The 18330-nt window shown below is 41.2% G+C and overlaps 1 protein-coding gene and 1 long non-coding RNA gene across 10 annotated transcripts in view; one reads left to right on the top strand and one right to left on the bottom strand.

The window, feature by feature from the left end:
* The window catches only part of LOC144302537 (uncharacterized), a 40953-nt gene extending 37025 nt beyond the window's left edge, over nucleotides 1–3928 (bottom strand). For all 3 annotated transcript variants that reach the window (XR_013369445.1, XR_013369446.1, XR_013369444.1), the window contains exons 1-2: nucleotides 3710–3928; nucleotides 1844–1967 (exon numbers count right to left, since the gene is read on the bottom strand). This is a non-coding gene — a long non-coding RNA (uncharacterized LOC144302537). The remainder of the gene's footprint in view (nucleotides 1–1843; nucleotides 1968–3709) is intronic.
* Nucleotides 1–18330, top strand: part of DGKG (diacylglycerol kinase gamma) — a 205345-nt gene that overhangs the window by 38536 nt on the left and 148479 nt on the right. For 6 of the 7 annotated variants that reach the window (XR_013369441.1, XR_013369442.1, XR_013369440.1 and 3 more), the window contains one exon: nucleotides 10234–10310. Coding sequence is in view for 1 of the 7 variants with exons in the window: in XM_077879993.1 (XP_077736119.1) it covers nucleotides 10234–10310 (77 nt within the window). In the remaining 6 variants the exon portion in view is untranslated. Of the gene's footprint in view, nucleotides 1–10233; nucleotides 10311–12322; nucleotides 12471–18330 lie in introns of all 7 variants that reach the window. The other variant, XR_013369443.1, reaches the window with a different exon arrangement.

Genomic DNA, 18330 nt, shown 5'->3' with positions numbered 1-18330 from the left:
CTGTGGAAAACTGGTGGAAGTATCACCAAAATTTACAGAATGAAAGGAAGCCAGCAAAGATATCCCTGAAGACTGTAAATCTATGGCAAATGCCGACATTAATATTCAAGGCTGGTGGGGACAGCTTGGAAATGTTGATTTGGTGATAGTGATGATACATCTACTTCTCTGTTCATATGCGCCAAGTTGGAGGCAACCAGAAATGAGTGAGACACAATCCCTGCCCTCAAAGAGCTGCCAATCTAGTAGGAAAAGATAGATAGGGCTCAAACAATGATGTTCATTATGACAGGTGCTAAGGAGTTGGGGAAGAAACCTAGCCTAGACTGGTGGGAGGCTTCCTGGTGCAGGTGTGGTTTCCAGATGCCAGAAACACTAGTAGGAGGGAGGCAAGAGCATTACAGGCAGAAGAAGTAGCTTGGGAAAGCAGGGAGGAGAGAAAGTCATGGTTGCTTCGAAAAATGTCAAGGAGGTCACAGACTTGGGGCCTAGAGTGTTTGGTGGTGGTGGGCAAGAACTGGAATGATAAAAAGACCCTATCATGGAGGACATTGCTTTCCAAGTGAGGCCTGGAAGGGATATGGTGGGAGGAGAGTGGGAAGGAGAGCTCTTCATTCCACACATGAGAATCGTTGTGTGGAGGCAGCAAGGAGAGGACAACAACAACAGGAATGAAAGCAGTTCAGATAGAAAGAACATGAGGAGAGAGATGAGAAGATGGATGGAAAAACAGGGCCACGGTCTGCATACAACTAGAGGTCAGAGAAGGGAAAGAAGTCAGAAGAAGGCAGAAGAAAGATGGCCAGGCAAAAAGAGTAGTGGGTGGAGGGAGCTGAGGGACAGAGGGGTAGGCATGTAGCAAAGCAGTAGGTGAGACAGGGGTTGAAAAGAAACCAGAGTATTTAGTAGGAAGGGGTTCCTTTGTGGCTTGGTTCTTTTTTTAACCATCAGCTTTGTCCTTCTGTGACCCCTCCTCATCTTATTCATGTCCCAGGACTGGATAAGGTGCTCTGGTATTGTTGTAACAGGAGAGGGGAAAAAAAGCTACAGTTCTTGGAAAATGATTAATTCTCAGAGGAAACCCTGAAAAAGGCACTTCTACCAATTTTAGACACATGCTGGTATTCAGTCAGATTGCATTGCCATAGCAACTTCTCTTTCATAACTGCATAAACAGGAACTTTGCAGTAGTGGAATAGCCGAAGTGTATGGCCTGAGAATTGAGAACTTTTCCCTGGTGGGGTTACCAAGAATTTCAGGAGAAGAGGCTCTTGGTGTACTTGGTGTATATAATAAAAGCCCTATATCTTCTCTAGTGGCCTTCTGCTGGGGGGAAACCGTGTTAAAACTACCCTTGGGGATGTATATATTTATTTTATATGTACACACGCACACAGTTGATACATATATATATGGTAAGTTTCATGTGAGTCAGTAGTTTAAAGTGTTTGCAAAAAACATGAGGTGATATTAAGAATATTTTTGTTATAAAAATAACACAAGTATAAAAATGAAAAGTGGATGAAATTTAAAGCTACCTATAATTCTGTCTTCCGGTGATAACCATGACGTGTGTGTGTATAAAACAGACACGCAAGGCTATTTTGTATGCTGTTCTTCACCCTAACAGTTATCTGTTCAATTTAGTTATCAACTGCTGCATCAAAACAACTTCAAACTTGTGAGTTAAAACAGCTATTTTGTTTTTTTCCCATGATTCTGTGGCTCCAGAATCTGGTAGGGGGCACAGCTGGGATGGCTGGTCCCTGCTCCACGGTGTTTGGGGCTTCGGGTGGGATGCCTGACATGACACAGCAGGACTTATTCACTCCCATGCTGTTACCTCAGTGTTCCTCCATGGGATTGCTTTGTCCAAGCACTTTGTCATCTCCTGGGGCCTCTCCATGTGGTCTCTCTCTCTCCGGCCGGCTGGCTGGCCTGGACTTCTTACATGCGGGCCTCAGACTCTAAGAGCATAAAAGCAGGCCTTTTTAACACCTGGACTCAGAGGTCCCTAAACAGAACTGTCTCCACATTCCACTGGTCAGAGCAGTGCCAGGCCTGACCCAGACGCAATGGGCCTGGGGAATGGACCTCACACCTCATGGGATGGAGGCTAGCTAGCACACAGTATATCATGAGGTGTTCCTGTGTTGTTCATTACTTTCCAGAAGCCTGATTTTTAGGAGATACAGAGATTTCTTTTGATATTTTATTTAACCAAACCACTGATTTGTGGCTATGATAGATCATAGGATGTATTAATAGATTTACAGTGTCTAGTAAGGCACACTGATACCCACATTCTGACCTACCCTGATCAGACCTCTTTGAGAGCTGAATTTATTCCTGGGCACCACAGTTCACTATGGATATGGACAAACCAGGAACTTGTTTGAGAAGTGCTGCCAGCATAGCAAGGGGCCTCACAGCAGGCTTTTGAAGAAGTGCCTGAAAGTCCTATGCCTGTTTGCTGGAGAAGGGAAGACCCAGAGAAAGGATCCAAATAAATAAATAATTAAATTAAATTAAATTAAATTAAATTAAATTAAATTAAATTAAATAAAAAGTGGGGAGAAGGTGTTTATTTAATTTTGGTTGGCTTCCAGAAGTAGCCCTAGGACTAATGGGAGGAAATCATCAAAGAAAGTCTTACAGCAAGGAATTTGTTGGTGCCTAATGGTCAGACCTGCCCAAGATAGAGGATTGACTTAAAAGCAATTGAGTTTTCTTTCCCTGGATGTCCAGTTGATTAAATGACCATCATTAGCCCTTCTAATACTTAGTTTCTGTGTCCAAACAGGTTTCTTTTCAACCTCAGAGGGCATGATCTTGTGGAGAGGCCTCCTACTGACCCTCCCTTAACAGCTTCAAATAGACATATAATAGGCTTATTGCCCTTCTAATCCTGATACATGGGGAGAGGCAATTATTTTTCCATGATTTGTCAAGGACAAAAACTATCAGCTTTTTCAGAAAGGGAAAAAAGGAAAAAAGTGATAAATCATCAATTTTAACTTTTAATTCTCCAAGAAATTAAACCAAACATTTTCGGCGTCAGCCCACAGTTGCTAGATTTTGTAGACCTTTTACACCTGGAAGAAATTGTAAGCCATCATTAAATCCAACTCCTACCCATTTTATAAATGAGAGTACTGAGTCCAGAAGAGCTCAGTGACTTCCCCAAGGTCAATGGCAGAATGAGAATTAGAACCAAAATTCTCAGTCCCAGGTCAAATTCAATTTGCTTCAATCCAGTTCCAACAGATTAAACAAAAAGTACCCATTGGAGCTCAACCTTCAGTGATACAGTTGAAAAAAATATATGTATATATGCATATAGATATGTATGTATATCAATTAAACTATAACAGAGAAAAATTTTAAAGTGCATTTAAAGAGAACGAATCAGTAAGTTAAGCTATTCAGAAATATATTTCATTAGAATCAGATCAATGCAAAGTCTCTTTTCAATGTGGATAAATTACAGCTCAAAATTTAAACCTGTCAGTGTTAATATGGGAGTCAGAGAAAATGTTTAGGGCTGGTTTATAGAACAATATAAGGCTCTAAGTAAGCTTCATTGAAAGCTTACTATTTATATGGGCCAATGAAATGACAGTTAATGAAACGTTCTTGGAGGCCTGGGTCCATAAAGGGTCATGCCTCATTGCTTCCATCCCAGAAGGAAACCACATCTATTTCTTACCCACGTCTCTTGCAGCATAACTGGCCTTCTTTTCTCTATGGTGACTGGGACTCTACCCACAAGCAGTCACAGAATCTATGGATAGGGATAGAATTCAGTGGAACAATAGCTCTCAGAATTGAATATGCACATGAATCTCCTGGAGATCTTGTTAAACTACTGGAGTCTGACTCAGTAGGCCTGGGATGGTTCCAAGATGCTGCATTTCTGACAAGCTTCCAGCTGTTGCTGATGCTGCTGGTCCAGGGCCACACTTTTAGTCACAAGAAGGTACAGGTTGTCTGATCCATTCTTCCACCTTCATTTGGACTATGACTGATGAGACCAAATTGTTTGAAGAAAAAGTGGGAAGTTTTGCTAACAATGCCGATTTTACTTATACAAATAAGCCATACCAGTCATTCAGAGCATTTATGATGAATCAGAAAGTCTCAGTATCCTAAAGAAGGTTCTCTTATATGAGCCCCAAACCCTGCTGCTTTTAATGCAAAGTCTTTTTCTCTTATTCTATTAGAGGTAACAATGTAGCAGGATTATTACTTCCAGTGGTTCCCCTCCATAGTTATCTTGGCAGACCTCAGTGGTCCTCAGCATTGGCTGCACACTAGAAACACTTGAGAGGCTTTGAGCCCTTCCAGTGCATACCCCAGTTCACACATATATCCAGTTCACACATACCCCCACCTGGGATCATTTAATTATAATCTATAGGTGCAGGATCCAGGCATGAGTAGTGTTTAAAACTCTCCAGGTTGTTCCACCATGCAGCCACGGTTGACAACCAGTGGTCCAGCTTTTCTCCCTATGCCCCTAGAAATATAGGATCTATAGGACAAGCACAATAACTCCAATCTCTTTTCTAGTCCTCCTTTATTCCATGAGTCTTTATTGAACATTGATTTTGTGCCAGGCATAGGTTATATGCTGGCGAGAAACAGTGCACAGGAAAAGAAGTGTAGCTGGGAGAATGTGTCAATGTTTATGAAGCTGGGCTTCTTACACATGCTTTCCATCTTCCACTTTGGGGCCTGATTCCTCCTGGGCTGAAAAAGAAGGCCTTTTGATGCAGTGCTCCTGGATCTGGCATCTCTATTATGACATCATTATCCATCTTTCCAGAGCCCTTGGGAAACTCCACTCTTGCTTTTTTGCACCTTGCTGTGTTCTTGACTCCCTGAAATACTTAGAAAACTTATTTATACATCCCAGCTGTCATCAAAGGAGGAAAATCTAGGTTTTTTTTTTTCTTCCCTTTCATGTGCCAACTTTCCCTTTTCCCCTCTTTGTGTCTTTCGCTCCCAGGGTTGAGTCATTTATGCACTTCTCAGTCTATGGAATATATTCCTGTAGCCTCGGCATCACGGTTTTGTCTGTGTTGTGACAGGCAAGTCTTACCTAGTCAGCCACAAATATACAAGCATGTTACTTAAGTCCTTCTCATCAAAAATGAGGTCCATGCACCTACATGATTGGTGTCACCTATGGTCTTATTTGAAATGCAGAATTTCAGGCCCTGACCCAGACCCTGCTGAATCAGAATCTGCATTTAAAACTGATCCTCAGGCAGTTCCTATGCATGTTCAGTTTGAGATGCTCTTGGGGAACTTTGAGGAATGGAGAGTTATTACGCATCTAAAATTTCACCCTCATCTATGGATTTTCATGTTCACATTTGAAAATGTTGATTTATAGTTATTTCAAAGTTTAATGGTCCAACTACTGTTCAGATACTCAGTGTTCTTAACTAGAAGATGGCCCATAAACTTTGGGTTCTGGTTCAGGCAGAACAGCTGACATGCTGCAGTAAACACTGCATCTCCTGATTTGTCTGCTTGTTCAGTTGGAGGGCATCCCTCTCCTACACAAGCGTGGCAGTGAAGGTGCTTGTGAGTTGGGCCAAATTTTCTCCTTAAAAAGGCTTTGAATGTGCTCAAACACTAGGAACAAATGTTTGGTTAAGGTCCCAGAATTCTTGGCACATAAAGTATAAGGAGACAATTTTGGATTGAAGCTTCTTAGGGTAGTTGTTACTACTAGAGACCTTGATCGCAGAAAAGAGTCTCCTTAATCCCTGATTTGGGGGAGAGCTGCACACTGATGGTTCTGCCACACAGATGGTTAATGCAGAATGTATCCCTGCCTTGCCACAAAGCTGAATAAGTCGACCTGTTGGATAAAGTTCCTTAGTATTGTCCACTTAAGCAATAGAGAATGTCTACCAAGCATGGTGATTTCGGATTTAGCAGAGTTATAAACTTTTTCTCCTTTTGCAATAATTCTCTGACAAGTTTAGCTGCTTCTTAAGATACTCTTCATTTCTTTTTTTTTTAAGATTTTATTTATTCATGAGAGAGAGAGACAGACAGACAGACAGACAGACAAACAGAGGGAGAAGCAGGCTCCATGCAGGGAGCCTGACGTGGGACTTGATCCCAGGACTCCAGGATCATGCCCTGGGCTGAAGGCAGCGCTAAACTGCTGAGCCACCCAGGGATCCCTGATACTTTTCATTTCTAACAGTAAAATTACATTCTCGGAATAATAGTTCTTAATCTTGACTGTACATTTGAACCCCCACAAAGCTTTAAAATATTTTGAATTCCTGAGTTTCCAGAGAGATACTGACTTCATTGGTCTCAGATGAGGTGTGGGTTTCAATGTATATATAGGGCTCCTCAGGTGGTTCTGACATGTAGCCAGGTTTAGAGAGATACTGCCATAGAGGAAGAGCCTTGTCTTCTGATTTACCCATGTTCATATATCCAGTGAATCTAATAGCTATGTCACATCATTAGGTATACCAAAAATTAGTCACCCACTCACTAGCTGTGTGCTCTTGAAATAATTATCTATATTTCATAAGCCTCGGTTTTTAATTCTCTTAAATGAGGACCATTAGGGGCACCTGGATGGCTCAGTGGTTGAGCATCTGCCTTTGGCTCAGGTCCTGATCCCAAGGATCTGGGATGGAGTTCTGCATCAGGCTCCCCACAGGGAGCCTGCTTCTCCCACTGCCTGTGTCTCTGCCTCTCTCTCTGTGTCTCTGATGAATACATAAAATCTTTAAAAAGAAAATAACACTATTACATTAGAGGGCAGTTGTGGCGATTTAAATAAAATCTGTAAGACGACTAGGACAATGCCTAGCATACAATAAGCACTCAACAAAATAAGAGTTCTAGCAAAGACCTGCAGGCATGGCAGAGGTACCTATAAAGACACTCAGGAATAGAACTGGATCTCCCACGAGTCTGGTGGTAGTGCTACTGTATAGGCTTCTGCTCTCTACTAAGGCTGCACAGTTGGACTCACAGTGCCTGACGTAAGATCATGGAATACTCTGAAGAGGTCCCTCATTGTTCTTAGGTGTCTTCAGATGAAACAGGATGGAGCAGTATGGGCAGCCCAGGTGGCTCAGCGGTTTAGCACTGCCCTCAGCCCAGGGATCAAGTCCCACGTCAGGCTCCTTGCATGGAGCCTGCTTCTCCCTCTGCCAGTGTCTCTGCCTGTCTCTCTCTCTGTCTCTCATGAATACATGAATGAATGAATGAATGAATGAATGAATGAATAAATAAATCTTTAAAAAAAAAAAAAGAATGGAGCAGTACCCACTTACTCCTTGGGCAAATAGAAACCCAGTCCAGAAACCTGTCGAAAATAAAACTAATAAAATATCAAATGACATCCCAGGAGAGAGTAATGGGTCTCAACTTTGAAGATTAGATTTTCTCCCGTTTTTAAAAAGGACAGGTGTTGACGCTATAAGCTCATTAAGGTCCATGAAATAAATTGAATAAATGTGTGGTGAATCCCCTCATGGAAATCTAGGAACATGCAATCTCTTGGATTGTTTTTTCCTATTTAATTTTAGGCTATTAATCAGAAATTTTATCTCTGTTTTTCTTTTTAAGACCTGTTTATTTGAATGTGAACATAGGATAAACATATTTGTGTATGTTTATATACATATATGGGCATGTGTGTGTGGAGATGCATTTATAGCATACATTTAAATATAAATGAGGATTTTGCAAATATATAGCCTTTTAGAACCAAAAGATTTCTGCTAGGATCAACTGTGGAATTTCCAAAATGTGACAATAATATCAAGGGTATTAATTCAAGTGAAATCACCCCCTGGTTCTCAAAATGCTCACTTTTTATTATTCTTGCAGAAGCCACACTTAGGGTACCCATGCTTCCAAATGTGTACTTTTTAGTGCAGTATAGATTTGGCCACTCTAGCTGGCCTGAAAATCTCCCATGAAATTCTAAAATGTAGCGTTTTCTAAAGAATTGGGCTGCCCATAGAATGATTTGAATATAATTTATGTGTAATGTTAACTACACTCTGGCCTAATTCTAAGCTCCCTTCCATTTCTGTTGCCAGAGTGGCCTTTAGAAAACAGACACTTGATTATGGTACTCAACTATTCAGAAAATCTTTTAACAATTTCAAATCAATATCCTTAGCTTGGCACTCAAGACTCCTGCAAATCTGGCCCCAAACTGCTCTGGTTCTGACCTTTCCTAGATATCTTATAATGCCCATCTCTGCAACTTTGCTTAGAATACTTTTTTTCCATTTCATGTCTGCCTTTCAAACCCCACTCATTCTTTACACCTCAGCTCAAATGCTACCTCTGTATAGGACATCCCTGGTCCCCACCCAAGCTTTACTGTCATCCTGCTCTTTTACGTCTTTCCTGCTCATTCTATTTCTCTGCTATGTGCTTCCTAGAGCTTCATATTATTGTTATATAGCTTTAATTACACTTTCCCTTGTGTTAGCAAGTGTTAGCAAGCACAATGAACAGTGCTTAAGGGAAAGTAATATAGACTTTGAGTCAAACTAAACATGAATTAAAACTCTCTTAGGCAAGTCGCTTAATTTTTCTGAATTTTAGCTTCTTCACCTGTAAACTGAAGAAAATATAACCAAATGTGCATATGAGAATATGCAGTAAAGACCCCCAGTAAGAAGTAGCCATCATTATCACAGTTATTCAGATCACCTCCCCAGCTAGTTCATCAATAGTACCTTGCAGCATCTCACCCTCCATCGTGTTTTCTGAATTGAGTGGAAGCAGCCCAAATTGATGACATCTGCTGCCTGGATCTCACTGAGCTATTAGTTTTTCAGTATCTGTTTTGAATTTCAGAAAGAAATGTCCATTTTTAGGCAACATCAACATTTTCCTGTGGCATTTCAGTAGTCTTAATCCTGAAATTATTATAACTTGTGTTTAATTGAATCCAAGTCAGCAGAACTATGGAGAATAGCTCAACTCATGAGCACATCTACTTTACATAGACCTGTGAAAGTGTAGCCCTCTGTACAAAGAACCTGAACACCAGGAACACTATTTCTATTTTTAATAACATTACCCTTTTCTCAGATGTTCAAATAATGGCAGAAATGGAGCTTGGGAAGCTCATAATTGTCCACAGTACTGTGAGACCAGGAGAGCACAGAGACCCTGGTTTTCTCTGATATCTAGAGTTCTGGTAACTACACAGGATACACTCAAGTGTTTATAATGACAATTATTGACTCCCTTTTCTAGATTACCAGTTTCCTCATAAAACTCAAAAGAAGAAGAAGAAGCCACCATTTTCTCTGGTAGTTTCCAAATTATTTCCTACGGAAAGGGGAATTTTCTAAATCACCATGTTTCATGAATCCCAATCTCTGTTTCAGCACCAAGGACAGAGCATCACTGGGCTTAATGCCCATTCATCCTATTTAATCAACAAAATTTTAAATTTTTTGAAATTTCTGCTCAGATTTTATGCAGTCATCTAGTATATTGGTTTCCTGAACACTAGCTATGTGTTGGACCATGATATGATATACAAAGACTCACAAGCCAATTACAGCTCTCAAGGTAGAACTGAGGAAGTGAGGCAAGTTAATAAATAACTATAACACCATATGACAAGTGCTATTACAGAGTTATGTATAAGTCATGTGAGAGCCAGGAGAGGGAACTCTAATTGATAAAGGAAGACCTTACAAAGGAGTTGACATTTGAACTGGATACCAAGAATTGAGTGAAGCTTACAACATAGAGAAGAGACTCCATTGGAAGAATGAATGAGTGAATACACAGTGTATTCAGGGATTTATGGAAATGCAATTTGATGTGGCTGAAAAGTGGGGTAAGTGGAAAGTTAAAGTAAGAGATAAGGAATGAGCTAGGTCAAATTATCACAATATTTATATAGCAAGCTAAGGGAGTTAAACTTTATATTGGGAAAATTAGAGCCATTGAAGTATATTGAGTAGGAACACAATCGGATCACATTTGTGTTTTAGAAAGATAGTTCATACAGCAGGGGAGACACTATACTGAAAATAAGAAATAAGAGGGCAGAAGGGCAGATAAGGGTGACATTTTTCCATATAGCCCTGGGAATAAGGAGTTGCTCTATCATAACCAAGGTTAGATAGAGAGAATTTACTTGGCCCAGCTCCCATTTGCTGTTCACCAATATTTTACATGTGGATTATGTCTCTCCAGATTCTTCCAAGAAGATAAAGGATGTCTTGGCTGAGTTTAATGAGGGTGGGAGCCTCAAACAATATGACCCACATGAGGTAAGAACATTTCCATTTCAAGCCTTTAAAAAGGATGTTCTTTGTCCTAGCCTTTCCATAATTTGTCCCACCCTTAGAAGTTTAGCTCATTTTAAAGAACTTGCTTCTCAACATATTTTCTCTAAGTCTCAAGTGAACCATTTATACATTTGCCAAGTTTAATCACCCTCTCACTGTCTAGAAGACTACATCAGACCTTCCTCTCTTCAAATCTTTCTGTCTTCCTGTCTTCATTCTCAGTTATCAACCATGCTTTCTACTTCGCTGAGAAAATAACAATCAGAAGTGATCTTCCACAAGATCCTCACCTACCTCTGTACCTTTTCTCCTGTAACTAGGAATGAACTCTCCATGTTCCTAGTAGGTTTAGTCCCTCACTCATTCCCATTCTCTTCTAGTCTATTGACAGGAATTGCTCTCTCTCTCCCTCGCTCTCCTTCTCTCTCTCTCTCTCTCTCTCTCTCTCTATATATATATATATATATATATATATATATATATCTCCTTCACATCAGCTTTCCACTATTTGTTAGATTTTTCTCATCAACATATAAGCATACTGTTATTTGTCCTATATTAAAATTGTTCTCCTGGGGATCCCTGGGTGGCTCAGCGGTTCAGCACCTGCCTTTGGCCCAGGGCGTGATCCTGGAGTCCCGGGATCGAGTACCACGTCGGGCTCCCTGCATGGAGTCTGCTTCTCCCTCTGCCTGTGTCTCTGCCTCTCTCTCTCTCCTTCTCTATGTCTATCATGAATGAATAAATAAAAATCTTAATAAATAAATAAATAAATAAATAAATAAATAAATAAATAAATAAAATAAATAAATAAAATAAATAAAATAAATAAAATAAATAAAATAAAATTGTTCTCCTGACAACACTTCTCCAGTCACCTCATTTCTTTCCTGTTCTGTATAGCAAAACTGTGTAAAAGATTTGTCTATAGTCATTGCCTCTAATTTCTCTTCTTCCCTCTTTCTTGAAAGCCCTTCAATCAGAGCATAACCCCCACTCCTCCACTAAAACCACTAGTGAAGATAGCCAAGGATTTCCATGTGGCTAAACTCAGTAGGCATTTTACTCAACAGCATTGGACACGGTCAGATCCTTCTCCACTGTCTGTCTTCATGTGGATTTCAGGACACTGCTCTCTCCTGGTTTTCCTTTTATCCCTCTAATTTGACATTTCCGCTAAAAAAGCAAATCACTATCTCAAACTTAACATAAGCTAAACTGAGATCCTTGATCTTCCCCTGTAAAGTATTTTTCCAGCAATCTTCCCCATTTCAGTAAATGACAATGCCATTCTTCAAGTTTTTCAGTCTAAAACTATGGAGTCAGCATTGCGTTTTCCTCTCACACCCCATGTCCAGTTCATCAGCAAACCCTGTCACTTCCACCTTCAAAGTATATCCAAAATCTAGTCACATATCACCACCAGCACCACTTCCACCCTTATCCGAGGCACCACCATATTTTGTAATAATCACCTAACTGTGCTCCCTGTTTCTGCTCTTGACTTTTAAAGTCTATTCTTCACATATATCCTGAGCAATTTGTTAAAACTTAAGTCAGATCATGTCACTGCTCTGCTCTATAATCCCTCATGGTTCCCCCACTCCCTACTCAGAGTTAAAATCAAGGTCATTACCATCTGTACTTTTCTCTACTCTCTAACCTCATCTCTTGCTACCCTCCTCATTCCTTTCCAGCTATTATTAGCCTTCTGATGCTGTCAAACAAGACAATATTGCTCTAACCTCAATATCTTTGCATCTGCTTTTGCCTCTTCCTGAAATGTTTCTCCCACGTATATCCACATTGTTTTTTTCATCATCTTCAAGTATTTGTTCAAATCACCTTCTCAATCAATGTCACCTTTTCTAGTTAAAAATTTAAGCCCTCTTTCCTGATGCTTCTTATCCCTCTATTCTGTCTTATTGTCCTCTTTAGTATTCTTCACCATCTGTCATGCTATGTAACTATTTAATTGTCTATCTCTCCTACAGGAGTATTTTGTTCATGTCGGTATCCCCAATGACCAGAAGAATATCTGGTTCATAGCAGACACTCAAGAAATATTTGTCGAATGAGTAAATGAATGCAAGACTCCCCTACTTTCAAACTCAACTCATCTAATGTTTCTTGAGCTTTCAGGTACTGTTCTGGGCACTGTAGAAGATATAAGGATGAGGAAGCACGGTTCTGGCCCTCCAGAACTTACTTCCTATTGTCAGGCTCTACAGTTACATGGTCTTAGGTTAAACTTCTACCTTTGCTGCCAACCAGCAATGTGGCCTGAGATAATATTTCACCTCTCTGAGCCTCACTTTCCTCACGTGACCTGAAGATAACAATAAGCAGAGACATTGAAGTTTGCAGATGAGTGGATTGAATGAGATAATTTTTGCAAAATATCTAGCACTTTATGGGACACTGCCCATAAGGAAATGGTACCCTTTATTATTCCCCTTCTGGCTCCTTTCCCTAGAATGTTTTAAACTCAACTTCCTTTTCCCTGCTCCTGAGTCCTTTCATGAGAACTAATTGCAGAAAAATGACTGATCAGCAGGACAGACTCGGGACAAGGCTGGCCACCTATTTATTCATATTATCATCCTTTCAACACACCTTGACTCAAAACTCCTTCTCTGCGGGGCAATGGCAGGGTAACCAACAAAGCACATGTCTTCGAGGTGTACCTGAGCAGGGGCTTTGGATAAAATGCACCAATCATGGGGAGAATGAAGCAGGAGGAGGATTGCCAGTACAGGAGCCAGATTGAGAATGAACCATTTCAAAGAACATTCCTGAGGAGAAGCCATGCAGAGAAGATAGTGGAGCCAGCAAAAAATTCCCTGCCCCTCCCACCGCCCACCCCCAGCTCCAAAAACACAAGAACAAAGAAGGGTGGGGGCTACTAATCAGTCCTGTCAGCCCTGAGGCTGAAGAGTGGGAGGGGAACAATTTAGTCAGGGCCACTGAGGGTGTGAAGGCCACAGGAGCTCTCAAAAGCAGAGAGCAGCTTGGCTGTTATGAGCCTGCTGCCACCCCCGCCTCCATCAGGCTGGCCCCCACTCTTTGTACGCCTGGCACTGCCGTGTCCCAGGGAAGCTCTGTCACTCTGATTTTATTCTCTCTCACAGTGTGGCTGGCTTCTAGTAGGTGTAATGTCCCAGCACAGGGTTGGGGAAACAAAAAGAATTTAATTTCTCTTGAGTTTGATGGCTTACTGCTGGTAAAATGTCTCAAGGAGGAATGAGTTAGTTGTGGGAAGGGGCAAGTAGCTACGAAAGTGAGGCCAGGAATGAAAGTTTACATCTGGCCATGACAAGCATGCCCTTGCCCATTAGCACTGTGGGATTTTCTGGAGAGCTGACTACAGCAGCAAGTGGACAAGAGCACAGTGGAACAAAAGGGGCAAATGGCTTGGTGGCCCTACGATCTTAGACTCAGACACACCAAAGCACAGAGCCTAGCTCTGCCACCTGCTTTATGACTTTGAGCAAATTATTTATGTTTTCAGGATTTTTTTCATCCACAAAATGGCAGTAATCATCCCACCTGACACTATTGTTTAAACACTTAAATGAAATCATGTATGTAAGCTGCCTAATGCACAGTAAGCTGTCCATCTAGTTCACCTCCCTTCTTGACCTGTGCAAGAATCAATACTTTAAGCAGATTGCAGAAACAGAAATTGCCCAGTTAGTTCTTAGATGAAAGTTGCAGTTTTTGGGAAAGAACAGGCCTGCCCATGACCATGCCTCACATGTTATTCCAGAGCTCAGAGAGTTGCCAACATGCCTCATAGTGTTTGTTGATCTGGTTTGGGCCTAGTAAACCACCTTCTACTCATCACACTTTCACTAGCAGCTACTCTGAGCCTGGCTTATGCTCACAAAGAACTTAGTCTCTCATAACCCACATATAAATTTTAGAATGGCAGCTAGTCACATGTTTTTGCATACTATACTTGAAGTTCTTGGAGAGGGTGACAGGGAGCCATATGTTAGCACTGGGACGATCACTTCTCGGCCTTTTGGCTAAGATCAAGTATATGTTAGCACTGGGACCTGGAACAGATATGGTAGCAGGAGCACTGGAGTGGGAGTCAGAAGATCGGGCTTCTGGTTTTACTCTGCTGCTGGGGCATGTCACTGAACTTTCAGAGCCTCAGTGACCTGAGGAGATCTGGGGTCTTCTGGTGTGAATGACCTTTGATTCTGGGCTTACTCTATGTGATCCTGTTTCCCAGAATAGGGTCATGAATGGTTGGATGTGTGTTCAATCATCGTTTTCTAAGTTCTTATAATTGTTTGTCAGTACTTTTCCTATACTCACCACTATTGATCCTGTATTGGAATTATTTCACTACCCAAGTCTCTTGAAGGTATAGACCTATGTGTTATGTCACTGATGTGTTCCCCAAGATGTTTGTTGTACCTAGGAGGCTCAGTACATATTATTGACTGAATAGACCCCACAATAATTGATGACAGTCAAGTGTATAAGAAGAAACCCAGCATCCATTAAGATACCTGTCAGGAAACACTGTGATAGGTGATGTGGGGGGATACTTAGGTAAAATAAGATATTTCACTACCTTCCCAGAGCTCTAGATCTAGTTGAAGAACTAAGGATATATTTGTCATAAACAACTATATTAATAGAAAGCAGCCAATAAAAGTATCGTAGGACACAAGTTGAAGTGGAAAAGTACAGAAATTCAGGTACAGGAGATCATACCAGGCTTCCTGGAGGAGGTGACATCTGGGCTGGGCCTTAAAGGATAGCTAGAATTTTAAGAGATAGAGAAGGAAGCAGTTTATGTGATATGTATGGAGGCTTGACCAGGAAAGAACATGGAAACCAATGTGGACAGAGAGTAGAGGTACACATAGGGAATAATAGGAGAAAAGACCGGAATGATCTCAGAACCTGAAGTAGCTATAAATCTAGGTTGGAATGGGATTTTAGGAGGGCTGTGAATCCCAGAGGACCCAAGGAATACACAAACACTACAAATTAGACCTTCTATATACATTGATTTTTATCTCATGTAACTTCTATTCTTTAATTTCTTCTTAAGTATGTTTTATAGTGCATAATAGAGGAGCACAATAGTGCATGTCTGTAATTTATAAATAAGGATAAATGGGATTGCATGCTCAAGAATGTTATAGAGGGACATATGATTTTAAAACTGATCTCACCTCTTCCATGGGCAATTAGGAGCCATGGAAAGTTTTTGACTAGGGAAGCAATCTGTTCAGAATTGCGCTTGGGGAAAACCAATCTGGCAAGGATGGATAAGATGGGAGGACTGACAGATGGGGATAGAGGCAAATCAAGAAGTATTGCAGTGGTCCAGGTAGGAGGCACAGAAGTCTGAAACCAGGAACAATGGGCCTTAAATAGCCTTCTCATCAGGGTGGAGGTAGATGAGCAGTGGACACACAGAAAGGACTTGGATGTGACAGATGTGGCAAAACAACAGTAACAAGAAGGAAGAGACAAGACCTAGTCTCAGTTGACTGGGAGTTCAAGACTGAGCCTGATCTTGTCAGCTTTAACAGAAACTGCAGGGTCAGGATGAGAAGCTGGTTTAAGGAGGGAGCTAATAGAAGATTAGAACTTGAGATCTTCTAATTCAGCACTCACCATCTGCTGAAGAAGACAAAGATGAGGAAATGTGGTCAAGCTGAGACTAGTCACAAGGTCTCCTGAATGCCACACTGCTCTTGTTTGACGATCTTCCAGCTTTGGTTTTTTTTTTTTTAAGTGTTAGACTTTGTTTAAACTTTCTCTTTTTAAAAATAATTTAGTATAGTCTGTTTTCCAGACATTTTAAAAATATTTTATTTACTTATTCATGAGAGAGAGAGACAGAAACATAGGCAGAGGGAGAGGCAGGCTCCCTGCAGGGAGCTCAATGCAGGACTCGATCCCAGGACCCTGGGATCATGACCTGAGTGAGCCGAAGGAGATGCTCAACCACTGAGCCACCCAGGTGTCCCTTCCAGAAATATTTTAATGCTGATAGTTCTCAATTTGATAAAAAGATTTAACAGGGCACTTTGGTGCTCAAAGCTACATTTGACCCTTGAATAATGTGGGGGTGAAGATCGCCAACCCCCAACACAGTCAAAAATCCACATATAACTTTTGACTCCCTAAAAGCTTAATTGCTAATAACCTACTGTTGACTGGAAGCCTTACTTTTAACATAAACAGTTGATTAACATGGATTTAGTATGCTGTATATAATGGGTATGCTGTACTATATTCTACAATAAAGGAAGCTAGAGAAAGGAAAATGTCAGCAAGGAAATCATAAGGAAGAGAAAATACATTTACAGTACTGTACTGTATTTATTTAAAAACATTCCACATGTAAATGGCTGGCACAGCTCAAGCCCATGTTGTTCAAGGGTCAGCTGTACATTGTAAACAGTACTTGTCAATTTAAATAGCATGAAGGAGGGATGCCTGGCTGGCTCAGCAGTTGAGTGTCTGACTTTGACTCAGGGTGTGATCCTGGAGCCCCAGAATTGAGTCCCACATCAGGCTCCCTGCATGGAGTCTGCTTCTCCCTCTGCCTATGTCTCTGCCTGTGTGTGTGTGTGTGTGTGTGTGTGTGTTTGTGCTTTTCACGAATAGATACAGTCTTTCTAAATAAATAAGTAAATAAATAAATAACATGAAGGAAAAGACAATGCAAAAAAGAGCCTTTTAAAATAATGATAGTGCCATCAGCAAATACTCAAATCAAAGCAAATCAAAGTGGAGAATGAAGAGAACCAAAATAGCACAACACCATGGAAAACAAAGTTTCAAGAAGAAAGGATGGAATGCTACAGAGAAGCCAAATATGAGCAAGTCAGAAAAGAGACAATTGAATTGATGGCCTTCAAGAGAATGGGTTTAGAGGTGAAGGTTTCAGAACCCAAACCAAATGGGACTAAGGAGGTAATGAGGCTAGTGTGGTCTGGCCATGGAACATAGAAGGGGAAGAGTAAAAGGACACGGCTAGTAACTTGAGTATCCTTCCATTTCTTTGGAACAATGACCTTGAACATGCTTGCAGGTAGAGAAGCAAAAGCTGGGAGATGCCTTCAGCTGGAGGGAGGGTAGATCAAGGGGCATAGTGGGTGGGTTCCACTTGTAAAGTGGGAGGAAAAGATTTTCCTTTTGCAGACTAGTAAAAAAGAGGAGGATATGTGAGGAAGAGCACTTGGATGAGGCTGTGGAGACAGGGTCAGGAAGAGAGACACAGACTCAGGGGCAAGAAGGACAGAGGGATAGAGACAGACTGATAATTGTCACAAGAAATAGGAATCCACCATTTGCTTAGAGATCCCTTAATCTGCTAAGAGCCTGCATTATCCTCTGTCCAACTAAATCAGACTTCCTCCACTCTGCAAAGGACAGCTTGGGGTAATTAGAAATGGCCCTGTGAGCTCCTTCCCAATGGGGTCAGGAGGGCATTACTTGTTTTTAGGGCCAAAACTTTGTACACTAGACCTGATTGTATATTTTGAAGCCACCTCTCAGTTCTGGGAAGGCTCAGATCTTCTAGATGAGACAAGGGGTTAAATGCTATCAACATTTTGGAAAGAGCCAAGTAGGCTCCCAAAAAGGGATTTTATTCTCATGGCTGTTATTATTTACAAAAGCCTGCACAGCAGATCTTAGAGTAGAGCTTCCTCAGTGATTTCCAGGAGCATCTGCCGATTTGATGAAGAATCTGATGCCATCCGAGCACGAGCCAGTGATGACTCACTGCAAACTGTCTTTGTTGAGTGTTTGCTGAGTACAGCAGCCCTTTCTGGCACGGTTGCTCCCAGCCTGGGACCAGAAGCCAGGCAGTAGTGGGAGAGATACAACAGGGAGAGGTTCTAGTTTTTTTGGCACATTTCTTGATTCTACCTTCTGTCCCTGGCTTCCTGTTCTTCTCCCAGTGCCTAAAACCTTCACAAGGACATGTTTTGAGAGCAGCTGAGCCAGACACATA

The sequence above is a fragment of the Canis aureus genome, chromosome 31 (genome assembly GCF_053574225.1).
Source record: "Canis aureus isolate CA01 chromosome 31, VMU_Caureus_v.1.0, whole genome shotgun sequence".
Taxonomy (NCBI): domain Eukaryota; kingdom Metazoa; phylum Chordata; class Mammalia; order Carnivora; family Canidae; genus Canis; species Canis aureus.
This window is presented reverse-complemented; position numbering and strand designations above follow the sequence as displayed.